The following is a 13,712-nucleotide window of genomic DNA, read 5'->3' on the forward strand; positions in this document are numbered from 1 at the left end:
TTTGATAAAATGTGTATGTTGTTGTCTAATTATCACCATAAGTGCATGCAAGTCATTGCGATGTGTGTCGAGTTCTGGCATTGTCATAAACAGTCATTTCAGCATTAAGTTCTTGGGCGGCCAAACTCAATGGCCTCAGACGCAAGTGTCAGTTTGTTACCGATGCCCATCACGATTCCTACGTTGATTCTATGGTCCTATAGTTTGGTTGGCTCCTGGCAAGGAGGTGCATCAATGCGCACTACAGTGCAAAAATCTGTCTGAAGGGTTAAATATTGCCCAATCTTTTGAGATGTCTCATGGTGCTGGCGATCAGACTGAGTCTTGGTTTGATGTTAACACGGCATCATTCTCGGGGGGAAGGTGATGTGGCAGTGGTGCAAACGTGCCCTCTGCATTGCGGTGGAGAGCAACATGCCAAACACCAAACAACAACAGCCACAACCATAGCAATGGCAGTGGTAGGCACTCCCACCTTGCCCATACTGCTTCATGAAACATGAGAGGACTGTGTGCCCTAAGTGCTGGGTGACCTGCAAACAACTGTAGAATAAAAGGATCAGTCAGAATATTCTTGGTGAGGAACGACTGCTAGTCAGACACATGCGTGGTGCAAGTAGTATCAGTGTGTGTGCTGTTCATGTGTAGAATGGGGTAGGCACACGATTTATCCCAGTTTGACAGACGGTAGATTGTAGTGACCCAGACACTTGGCACAGCATTTCAGAAACTGCACAACTTATCAGGTGTTCGAAAAGTGCTGTGGTGGGTTTTTCAACATGTGGCTGAACCACAGTGAAACCCTATGCAGATGTTGTGGGATTGGGCAGAGACTCATCAGTACAGATGTCTGACATCGTAGGCTGGGCAGACTGGTAAAACAGGACAGGTGGAACTAACATCGGACTTTAATGCTGGGCAGAGTAAAAGTTTGTCTGCACATGCAGTGCAATGGACATTACTAACAATGGGCAGCCACAGCTGATGACTCATGCATGTGCCAATGTTAACACCACGACATTGACAACTACAACTGAAGTGGACACATGAACATTGGGACTGGAGATTGGTGCAGTGGCTCACCACTGCAGGGTCTGATGAATTCCGATACCTCCTTCATTATGCTAATGGAAGGGTGCGAATCCACCATCTTACAGGGGAACAGCTCCTTGACAACTGTACTGTGGGATGGAGACAAACTGGCAGAAGCTCCGCCATGCTCTGGGAAGCATTCATGTGGGCACCCATGGGTCCTCTGGAGCTTGTGCAAGGCACTGTGACGGCCGATGAGTACCATACACATCCTCATGATGATCTTGTTTCTTGTGGCAATGGCATTTTTCAACACGGTAATGTGGCGTGTCAGAAGGCCAGGAGTGTAAAGGAGTGGTTTGAGGGACACGGTGGGAAGTTCCAATTGATGTGCTGGTCCTCCAAATCGGCTGAACCTGATCGAACTCACCTGGGACATGACTGAACATAGTGTCGGAGCCCATCGACCCCCCCCCCCTCCAGAATTTATGGGAACTACACGACTTGTGCGTGCAGACATGGTGCCAAGTCCCTCCAGCGCCCTACCAAGGCCTCACTGCTTCCATACCATGATCCATTGCCACTTTTACCCGCGCTTAAGGTGGACATACTGGCTATTAGGGAGGTGGTAATAATGTTCTGGCTGATCAGTGTGTAGCATCTGTGAGTCGTTCACATCCTTCTCTGCAGATGTGGACATGGTTCTTATTGTGTATCTGTGGCCCTTATGCAACTAAAAAATTGTTTATTGAAATGTAAGTGATGAGCAAAGTGCTCCGGGAACAAGTGGACATGGGTGCAGCGGTGACATTACTGATCACACAGACTTACATCAACTTCGGATCTCTGGTGTTATCTCCTGTTACTCAACAGTTGGTGAGTTACATCAAGCAGCATATTCCAATTTTGAGGGAATTTACAACACCAACTGTGTATAAATCGGTGTTTCATTCCTTGACTTTGTTGGTAATGGATGATACTACTGTCGACAATCTGGTTAGTCTGGATGCTTTCACTGATTTTTTTTTTAAATTGCAGATGCAGTGCACCTCAAGTCTGACCAGGTGCCTTACCAGCAATTAGATTCTGTATGTTCTGAATTCTTCTCTCTTTTTTCTGAGGGGTTGGGTTGCGCCACTAATTCTACAGCCCACATTACTCCGAAACCTATGGATTGGCCGCATTTCTTCTGTGTGTGACCTATTCCAATGGCCTTGTATGATAAAGTGAAATCCAAGTTGGACAGACGAAGTTATTGGGGTCATCCAACCTTTATGCCAAGTGAGTGGTCTACTCCCTATGTGATTGTTAAAAAACCAAATGTTCAACTTTACTTCTGTGACAACTTTAATGTGTTGTTAATGGTCAATCTGTCATTGACACCTACCCTTTGCCCTGTCAGGATGAGTTATTGGACAAATTCGCAAGGGGTAAGTTTTTTCTAAAATCTGAAGTCTACGTACAAATTCTGTTGCATGAGGATTGGAAATGGATCCTTCTGATCAACACCCCCTTTGGGTTGTACCAGTGTCAGCACATCCCATTTGGTATGGCTAGTGCCCCTGGGATTTTTCAGTGTTTTTTGGAACAATTGATGATATTCATTCCGGGATGCATCAACTATCTTGACGCATTGTCATGACAGGTGAATTCACGGTTGGACACTTACGGTCATTGTTCACCTGGTCTCGCATACTGGTTTGAAGTGCAACTTGGCCAAGTCTGACTTCTTGCAGCCATCACTTGTGAATCTGGGGTTTGAGGTCTCTTGGGATGGTGCAAAAGCCTTTGCGTCACCATGTCACAGCTGTCACGGTTCAGCCTCGTCCAACAAATGTCAAAGATCTCCAAGCGTTCATAGCAAAAATTACCTACCATCTTAAATTCATTCCAGCTGTGGCCATGTTGGCCCACTTTCTCCACGAATTACTTCACAAGGTTGTTTCTCTTCAGTGGACACTGGCCTGCGAGCATGTGTTTACACTTTTGAAATCTACAAGTAAATTACATTTTGCTCCTTGTTTGGCTACTCTGCATCCTGGCCACCACCTAATCTTGGCTATGGGTGCATCCCAATAAGGCCTTGGGACTGCTCTTGCTCATTGCTATGATAATGGTTCCAACTGTCTGACAGCTTATGCATCCAAAAATGCTTTTCTCTGCACAGCAGGGCTACTCACCAGTTGAAAAGGTAATGCTTGCTATTGTCTATGCTCTCAAAAAGTTTAATGTCTTCTTATATAGGTCCACGTTCCACCTCGTTACAGACCACAAGCCTTTGGTTTCATTGTTTAATCCTTCTGCTTCATTGCTCAAAAAGGCAGCACTTCATCTTCAATGTTGGGCCTTGTTTTTATCTCACTAGAACTATGAAATACATTTTGGTCTACCATGTGGCATGCCAATGCCAATGCACTGTCCTGGCTTCCAATGGGGCCAGATCGTACTTTTGATCACGATGCGCTCCTTTATTTAAACTTAGATGTTGAAGCACAACATACAGTGGAAGGCTTCCTATTACGGGCTCACATATCACAGCTGCTGTTGCTGCCAATCAGGTTTTGCACCAGGCTCTTCACTTTGTTCAGCATGGTTCACCAGCCAGTCCGGGCAAGGGTTCTTTACATAACTATACTGCCCTCTGTGACTGCCTTTCAGGGGCTGAGGTTGTTTTTTATTAGCTACGGACAGGTTGCAACCTAGGTTGATGGTCCCACCAGCCCTCCAGTGGGATGTGCTTCAGTTCATACACCAGGGGCATTGGCGAGTCTCATGCACTATGTCACTGACCTGTAGCATGTTTTTTGGCTCAGCATCAACGTTGACATTATTTGTATTGTCGCGGCTTGCTATCAGTGTGCGATACACGGTAGATGGCGCTAAGGGTGTTGCTCTCTTTGTGGGCTGCACTACACTGCTAGTGGTAACACATCCACATTGATTTTGTGGGATCCTTCTTCACTTCTTATTGGTTGTTGTTTGTTGATGGCTTCTCTAAATTTTTGTAAGTTGTCTGCTGTCCTCCTGTGTCAACCATCACTATGGGTCAGACCCTTCCCAAAATTTTTTCTACTGACGGACTGCCACATACACTTGGGATGGATAATGGTCCTCAATTTGTGTCTCAGACAATGCCTGATTTCTGCACTTGTTAAGGCATTTGCCATATGACAGCCCCTCCTTTTCCACAGCTATTGGTGCAGCCACCTCTGTAGGATGAACGCCAGTGACAGGCTGGTGGTGTGTCATCATAATCAGCTACTTCTTTGTGCCACTGCGAGGGCTGCACTTCTGACACCTCCGCCTTGTCCTCCTTTAGCAAGTGTCCAGATCTCGCAGAGCGCCCCTTCTGTGAGAGCAGACCCACCTTCCTGTTACATGTCACCACCTCCTGCTGGAGTGCCCCGATGCCTGCTGCTGGCCCTCTCTGTTAGGCCCCGCTGCAGGCTGTGACCGACCACCCCCCCCCCCCCCCCCTCCCCCCGATACGCCAGCAGAGCACAGTTCCACTACATCAAGGTTCAGGATGTCGAGATGCTTTCTGTACCCTTGTCACTCATCACCTCTTCTGGTACTTCGAGGGTTAGTGGCTGCTACACGCATCCACGGTTGTGACACTTCTACTCTTATTCACCAGTTATAGCCTGGACTCTCCTTCCGCTGCTGCTGTCATCACCTGCAGTGCCTGCCACAGACACCATGGATGCGTAAAGTTGTCCTGATGCCCACATCGGAGGAGCACCTTTTCTCCAAGGGTTTTCTATTACTGGCTCCCAGATCACAACTGCTGTTGCTGCCGATCTGGTTTTATGCTAGGCTGTTCACCTAGTTCAGCAGGGTTTGCTGGACAGGCATCCACTATCTCCGACTGCACAGGCTGGCTACAGAGGTTGCTATAACTCATGCATACAGCACAGCACCTGCCCGACCACCTTCTATAGCTTTTCCCTATATAAGGGCAGTACGGCAGGAGCTCATCCTCCGATGTGCTCTACTGCTGACTATGCTCTGCTATTCTTTTGTTTACTTGCATGTGGGTTAGTAATCTCCTGTTTTTTGTGGGCATACTATTACTTTTGACTTACATTAAATGATTAGCAGAAAATGAGTTTTGATGATTTCTGAAATTAAAGCTGTTGAATAATTATCATTGTCGTCATCATATCATCATCAACAACAACAACAACAACAAATGTACAAGATAGTGTTGGAAAAATAAATCAGAACACTGAATTCAAACAAGGTGTTAACATTAATTTGATTTATAGCTTAAAAAAGCCATGTGATACTAAAAACAGAAATGAATGCCTGTAAATAACAGTTCTTTTAGCAACATGGACTGGCACTTAACAAAGGTAGAGAACACAACACAACGTAAAATGACACCTCTTGGTTATGGAAAAACTGATTATATTATCTTGGGATAAAAATATGGCAGAATATGATAACTAACCGTCACAAAAGTTTAAATATGTGTGTGTGTGTCATTTGACAGCTTTTAAATCATAGGTAGAATACTGATCGATTACAGTCAAAAGTAGAAGAAATTAGACAGCAAGAAAATGTAAAACATGTAAGACGCTTGGAGAAGAATGGTAGAAACATTTTGCTCATGGACCTCCCTGAATCACGAACAATACAAGGGGTGAGAGAAAAGTAATGAGACTATTTTTTTATCTACCAAGGTTATATTTTTTCAAACAATAATATTATCCTCTTCAAAGTAGTTCCCTTCAGCAGCTATACATGGGTGGAGTCGTCATTCCCAGTCTTGCTAGCAGTGCTGAAGTGCTTCAACTGGTAGGACCTTTAATATGTTGGTTGTATTCTTTTGAATGTTCTCCAGAGTCCCAAAATTATGTTCCTTTAAAACATTTTTCAATCTCAAAAAAAAAAAAAAAAAAAAAAAAAAAAAAAGGGAAACAGTCGCAAGGACTCAGATCAGGTGAGTAGGGTGGATGTGGCCAATAGGAATGCCTTTTGAGGTCAAAAAATTCCTGATAGGAGTAGCTGTCTGACATGTGGCACTGTCATGATGCATGATGATTTAACACACAAATTGATGACATAATGTTGCTCTAAATTCCGCTCTTCCATTTTCGTAACACAAAACAAAAACACAAGTTCACTGACTGCGCTCTCAAAACTCATGTGATGGCTGTATGGACTGGGCATCTGGATAGGGTGAACACACCAGTCTACACAAGTAGAACAACACAGCATTTACGGATCACTCAAGTGTTATCAGTTTCACTACATTTCTCATGCACCTTGTATAACAATAGACATGTTACAAAAAGTATTATTTCTCCAATCATTCAGAATCAATTTAGTATGAATGCAGATCACTGAGCATGTAAAAGTGGCAGCTTCTGGGATATAAGGAAGCATGTAGGCCCTGGATAGAATCTGTCCAGTGGATTAATGACAAGGCCTCATGTGCTGGCCAGTGAGGATGTGGTTTTTGTGCACTTTCCCACATCCACCTAGGTAAATACCCAACTGGCTCCCACATCCCCTTCTCACATACACAATATGCAAACATTTAGAAAACAGTCTCACTTAATGGAAATGAGATTTACTCTAGACGCAGATCGATATGGCATACAAAGTCTGCCATGGGAGGAGTGGTGGCATCAGGAAGGACATTCAGCTACCAACTACCACTAACATTGCCGTGGCCCAACAATGCTGATCCCACAGACAAACAGGAAAATGCAAAGAAGAAGGAGGCTGAAATCTAATTTATAGAAAAAAAAAAAACGTCAAGAGATAACTATTACCTCTAACTGCCTTGGGTTCTCTGTAACACATTATTCCTCACATTCTATTTTATCTACTATTGTTTACAATACAAATTGTAATTGGCCTTTCGCTCCATGTATTTTACCCTTGCCACCTTTGGAATTTGAAAGATAGTATTCCAGTCGACATTGTCAAAAGCTTTCTCTAAGTCTACAAATGCTAGAAATGTAGGTTTGCCTTTCCTTAATCTTTCTTCTAAGATAAGTCGTAAGGTCAGTATTGCCTCACGTGTTCCAATATTTCTACGGAATCCAAACTGATCTTCCCCGAGGTTGGCTTCTACCAGTTTTTCCATTCGTCTGTAGAGAATTCGTGTTCATATTTTGCAGCTGTGACTTATTAAACTGATAGTTCGGTAATTTTCACATCTGTCAACACCTGCTTTCTATGGGATTGGAATTATTATATTCTTCTTGAAGTCCGAGGGTATTTCGCCTGTCTCATACATGATGCTCACCAGATAGCAGAGTTTTGTCAGGACTGGCTATCCCAAGGCCGTCAGTAGTTCTAATGGAATGTTGTCTACTCCGGGGGCCTTGTTTCGACTTAGGTCTTTCAGTGCTCTGTCAAACTCTTCACGCAGTATCATATCTTCCATTTCCTCTTCATCTACATCCTCTTTCATTTCCATAATATTGTCCTCAAGTACATCGCCCTTGTATAGACCCTCTATATACTCCTTCCACCTTTCTGCTTTCCCTTCTTTGCTTAGAACTGGGTTTCCATCCGAGCCCTTGATATTCATACAAGTGGTTCTCTTTTCTCCAAAGGTCTCTTTAATTTTCCTGTAGGCAGTATCTATCTTACCCCTAGTGAGATAAGCCTCTACATCCTTATATTTGTCCTCTAGCCATCCCTGCTTAGCCATTTTGCAGTTCCTGTTGATTCATTTTTGAGACGTTTGTATTCCTTTTTGCCTGCTTCATTTACTGCATTTTTATATTTTCTCCTGTCATCAATTAAATTCAATATTTCTTCTGTTACCCAAGGGTTTCTACGAACCCTCGTCTTTTTATCTACTAGATCCTTTGCTGCCTTCACTACCTCATCTCTCAAAGCTACCCATTCATCTTCTACTGTATTTCTTTCCCCCATTCGTGATAATTGTTCCCTTATGCTCTCTCTGAAACTCTGTACAACCTCTGGTTTAGTCAGTTTATCCAGGTCCCATCTCCTTAAATTCCCCCCTTTTTGCAGTTTCTTCAGTTTTAATCTACAGTTCATAACCAATTGATTGTGGTCAGAGTCCACATCTGCCCCTGGAAAAGTCTTACAATTTAAAACCTGGTTCCTAAATCTCTGGCTTATTATTATATAATCTATCTGATACCTTATAGTATCTCCAGGATTCTTTCATGAATACAACCTTCTTTTATGATTCTTGAACCAAGTGTTAGCTATGATTAAGTTATGCTCTGTGCAAAATTCTACTAGACGGCTTCCTCTTTCATTTCTTACCCCCAATCCATATTCACCTACTATGTTTCCTTCTCTCCCTTTTCCTACTCTCGAATTCCAGTCACCCATGACTATTAAATTTTTGTCCCCCTTCACTACCTGAATAATTTCTTTTATCTCATCATACATTTCATCAATTTCTTCATCATCTGCAGAGCTAGTTGTCATATAAACTTGTACTACTGTAGCAGGCGTGGGCTTCGTGTCTATCTTGGCCACAATAATACGTTCACTGTGCTGTTTGTAGTAGCTTTCGCGCACTTCTATTTTTTTTATTCATTATAAAACCTACTCCTGCATTACCCCTATTTGATTTTGTATTTATAACCCTGTATTCACCTGACCAAAAGTCTTGTTCCTCCTGCCACCGAACTTCACTAATTCCCACTATATCTAACTTTGTAATTCTGTCAGAGACAGCAAAGGACTTGGAAGAGCAGTTGAACAGAATGGACAGTGTCTTGAAAGGAGGATATAAGATGAACATCAACAAAAGCAAATCGAGGGTAATGGAATGTAGTCGAATAAAGTCGGGTGATGCTGACGGAATTAGATTAGGAAATGAGACACTTAAAGTAGTAATGGAGTTTTGCTATTTGGAGAGCAAAATAACTGATGATGGTTGAAATAGAGAGGATATAAAATGTAGACTGGCAATGGCATGGAAAGTGTTTCTGAAGAACAAAAATTTGTTAACATCGAGTATAGATTTAAATGTCAGGAAGTTGTTTCTGAAAGTATTCGTATGCAGTGTAGCCGTGTATGGAAGTGGAACGTGGACGATAAATAGTTTAGACAAGAAGAAAATAGAAGCTTTCGAAATGTGGTGCTCCAGAAGAATGCTGAAGATTAGATGGGTAGATCACGTAACTAATGTAGAGGTATTGAATAGAATTGGGGAGAAGAGGAGCTTGTGGCACAACTTGACAAGAAGAAGGGACCGTTTGGTAGGACATGTTCTGAGGCATCAAGGGATCACAAATTTAGCGTTGGAGGGCAGTGTGGAGGGTAAAAATCGTAGAGGGAGACCAAGAGATGAATACACTAAGCAGATTCAGAAGGATGTAGGTTGCAGTAGGTACTGGGAGATGAAGAAACTTGCACAGGATAGGATAGCATGGAGAGCTGCATCAAATCAGTCTCAGGACTGAAGACCACAACAATGTTTACAGTTGCACCCAAAAATTTTCAAAATACAAGTCATTCAATATAGCTGTGAAAATCTTGTTCGACTGCTTAAATTCATTGCTGTGTCACTCAGGACTATTATTGTTTGACCTATTAAAGTTATTTCATCAAAGTCTTGTGGCAGAAAAATTGTTCTATACCATCCAGTATTAAATGTCCTTTGATCCTCTAAAGCAACAGGTATGACCAGTGCAGCTTAACAAAGAAAACAAGTGATCATTTTCTCGCAAGTGCTTCACAAATGAACTGGTTTAGTTAGTTTTAGTCCATCCTGGATCACCCAAAAACTCGATTATTGCTTAGTTTCCAGTTCATATGAATATATCCAATTTTTATTTCCTTTTATAATGTTGTATGGATATTTTGAATTTCCTCTGTCGAAATTTTTGAGCCTTCTCTTACACCCATAGAGACACAGTTCTTGAGGTTCAGTAATAGTTGTGTAGAATCCATCAGAAACAGATCTGGCTCAACATTCATGAAAAATCAAACACATTGCAGGCTTTAATATGTCTATGGATGCCTCTATATTGACATTGAGCATTTTTTTTAAAAAAGAGAGAGAGAGAGAGAGAGAGAGAGAGAGAGAGAGAGAGAGAGAGAGAGAGAGAGAGAGGAAAGCAAACTATCACTAGAGAGAACATGAACACAATGAAATTCTACAAATCAACTGCAAACAGCTTTTTTTTCTGAAGGCAACTGATAACTAATTGTGAACTAAGAGATTTAAGGTGTTATTGATGAGTTAGTTCTTTATAAAATTGTCAAAAATTGATATCGTCACAAATTCAGTATCTGAGCTGACATTGCATTAAGAAAAACAAATGACAATTCTTAAAATAAATAATAATGTTACAGTTCATGGTTGTTCATAAAAATGTGCAGGGCAACCCTCATAAATAAAAACCTTCGGCTGGCACTATGTTTTTATAAACAATATTTGTTGCTGTCTACAGCTTTGCTATGTTGGAATACCTGTTTTTGGGCTGGTGGGAGCTGGCTCCATTCCACTGCTAGCAGTTTTGTTATTTCTGGAAAAGGGAGGTTTGGATTATCTGCTCGCACCTTCTCACGGCGATCATTTAAAAACCGCACATAACCTGGTAACAGAATTCGAGAGGTAAGAATTGGTGCTTCATATGATTTAATGCGTAAAAAAATGTAGTAACACAAAGTTCTCAAACAACCCGAATTTCCAGTCTTAAGAATGCAATGTTGCAAAGTACTTTTTCAAAAGAAGATATAAATTTTACTAAAAAATTGAAGGCGCATAAAGTTTTTTTTTAACGAATGAGCAGTATGTATCCTTTCTTCCACAGAAACACACAAAAATGCGGACATGTAATACCAATTAAAAATGGCACATGAATTGTTGCCAACATCTGCCTGTCATGCAGGTGTAGTCTTTTCTGTTCAGGACACATGTTTATGAATAGAAACTACTTTTCCTTTTCAAGCGAACTGTTTGTTGAGAAGTTCTATCATGGCTCAATTACAAGGTTACAATTAAAATTATTTACACATAAATAATTAACCTATGTCAGAATATGTTTCTGAAACAAGAACATTAGACAATAAATCAGAATCTCAGAAAATATAGTCTATGTAAAGAAACGGTCAATTACAGTCCACCTAATGAAAATTTCAACTGTCAACAAGCACTAATTACAAAACTCACTCACTAGCTCCTGTAGTGGAAAATTAAGTCTCTTTTATTATGCTACAAAAGAATAATAAGACAGCTGGAGAGGACATCATTGTGGGTGACCTATTAAATTCCACTTAGGTTAATATAACTGCTGACAAAATGGAAAAGTTACTCTCGGACTGGGGTTAAGCTTCCATTTGCCCTGTCCACTAGAAGGAAGGTATTACTGACATAAAGTATCTAAGATATCGGAGCAGAAACTGGACAGTCCAGCATGTGAATAACAAGAAGGTTTACTCTAATGCCAGAACTGTCCTAAGAAAATTTTCAATTTCAGTCTGCATTAAACATGGTAATGACAAGTCCTTTGTGGGGGGGAAAAAAAAAAAAAATAAAAAAAAAAAAAAAAAATGGAATGAGTAAAGGTAAACAATAATTGAGGTACAGAGTGGTTGATCAGTGCAAACAATATACCACTAACAGCTCAACTTCTGGAAATTACAATCCAGAGTAACTGTCTAAGCAGATAAGGAGCTGAAATGGAAGTCTAGGAGTGAACTGAGAAAGCAGAATACTTCACTAACATCAAATGAGCTATGATAGAAATGCTGTTAGAACAAGATAAACTGAGAAAACAAACAATATGAACTGAACTTGTCAGGAGAAGTAAGCTTCAACAAAAATAGTTAAAAATGTGGAACCAGGCCATCAACTGATTGTTAGTCCTGCAAACAACTAACAAAAACCACCCTTCCTAAAGGCATGTATGTCATGGGCTGAGTATCTCTCATTCAACAGAAGACAGCTCACTGGAAAACGAAGTCATACATGTAATATTTCTAATAGAGGTCTCATGCTTGGTAATGGAGAGTGAAGATTACTTCAGAAACTACAATTCAGGTGTCCTGCCGCCCCCCCCCCCCCCACCCCTGACAGCACTGGAGTCACATAATGAGATTATACCACAACTGAGTGATAAAATCTCAATTCACCTTCTGTTGAAAGTAGAATGTTCAAACTATTTGATTTAGAGAGAATGAGGAAGTAAAAGAATTATAGTTGATAGTTAGGCAGAAAGGAAATATACCAGGGAAAAAAGTGTGAATACTCACCAAATTTCGATGCCCAAAATTTGACCAGCCATGGTCCTCAGCTGTGGCTACAAAGGCTACAACTATGACTATGACCTGTTTATACACAAATATCTATAGGTTCATCATTTAGCAGCCTCAGACTATCTAAGGATTTTTTTTTTTGCTAATGATCTGTATCAGTCTTATTACACTACTAGCCATTAAGATTGCTACACCAAGAAGAAATGCAGATGATAAAGAGTATTCATTCCACAAATATATTATAATAGAACTGACATGTGATTACATTTTCACGCAATTTGGGCGCATAGATCCTGAGAAATCAGTAAACAGAACCACCACCTCTGGCCATAATAACGGCCTTGATACACCTGGGCATTGAGTCAAACAGAGCTTCGATGCCATATACAGGTACAGCTGCCCATGCAGCTTCAACACGATACCACAGTTCATCAAGAGTACTGACTGGAGTACTGTGACGAACTAGTTGCTCGGCCACCACTGACCATATGTTTTCAATTGGTGAGAGATTTGGAGAACATGCTGGCCGGGGCAGCAGTCGAACATTTTCTGTATCCAGAAAGGCCCGTACAGGACCTGCAACATGCCGTCATGCATTATCCTGCTGAAATGTAGGGATTGAATGAAGGGTAGAGCCACGGGTCGTAACACATCTGAAATGTAACGTCCACTGTTCAAAGTGCCGTCAATGCGAACAAGACGTGACCGAGATGTGTTACCAATGCCACATCATACCATCACGCCAGGTGATATGTCAGTATGGCGATGACAAATACACGCTTCCCATGTGCGTTCACCGCGATGTCGCCCAACACGGATGCGACCATCATGATGCTGTAAACAGAACCGAGATTCATCTGGGGGGGAAAAAAAAATACATTTTGCCATTTGTGCACCCAGGTTCATCGTTGAGTACACCATCGGAGATGCTCCTGTCTGTGATGCAGCATCAAGGGTATCCGCAGCCATGGTCTCCAAGTCTCCAAGCTGAAAGACCATGCTGCTGCAAACGTCGTCGAACTGTTCGTGCAGATGGTTGTTGTCTTGTAAACGTCCCCATCTGTTGACTCAGGGATCAAGAGGTGGCTGCACGATCCATTACAGCCATGCAGATAATACGCCTGTCATCTCGACTGCTAGTGATACGAGGCCGTTGGGATCCAGCACGGCATTCCGTATTACCCTCCTGAACCCACCGATTCCATATTCTGTTAACAGTCATTGGATCTCAACCAACGTGAGCAGCAATGTCGTGATACGATAAACCACAACCGTGATAGACTACAATCCAACCTTTATCAAAGTCAGAAACGTGATGGTACACATTTCTTCTCCTTACACGAGACATCACGACAATGTTTCACCAGGCAATGCCGGTCAACTGCTGTTTGTGTATGAGAAATCGATTGGAAACTTTCCTCACGTCAGCGCATTGTAGATGTCGCCACTGGTGCCAACCTGGTGTG

General features: G+C 41.8%; 1 protein-coding gene across 1 annotated transcript in view; it reads right to left on the bottom strand.

The window, feature by feature from the left end:
- The window catches only part of LOC126281677 (high mobility group protein 20A), an 89,645-nt gene that overhangs the window by 58,715 nt on the left and 17,218 nt on the right, over positions 1 to 13,712 (bottom strand). Inside the window, exon 3 of the mRNA XM_049980842.1 lies at positions 10,459 to 10,583. Coding sequence (XP_049836799.1) covers positions 10,459 to 10,583 — 125 coding nt within the window. The remainder of the gene's footprint in view (positions 1 to 10,458; positions 10,584 to 13,712) is intronic.

This window comes from Schistocerca gregaria, chromosome 7 (genome assembly GCF_023897955.1).
Source record: "Schistocerca gregaria isolate iqSchGreg1 chromosome 7, iqSchGreg1.2, whole genome shotgun sequence".
Taxonomy (NCBI): domain Eukaryota; kingdom Metazoa; phylum Arthropoda; class Insecta; order Orthoptera; family Acrididae; genus Schistocerca; species Schistocerca gregaria.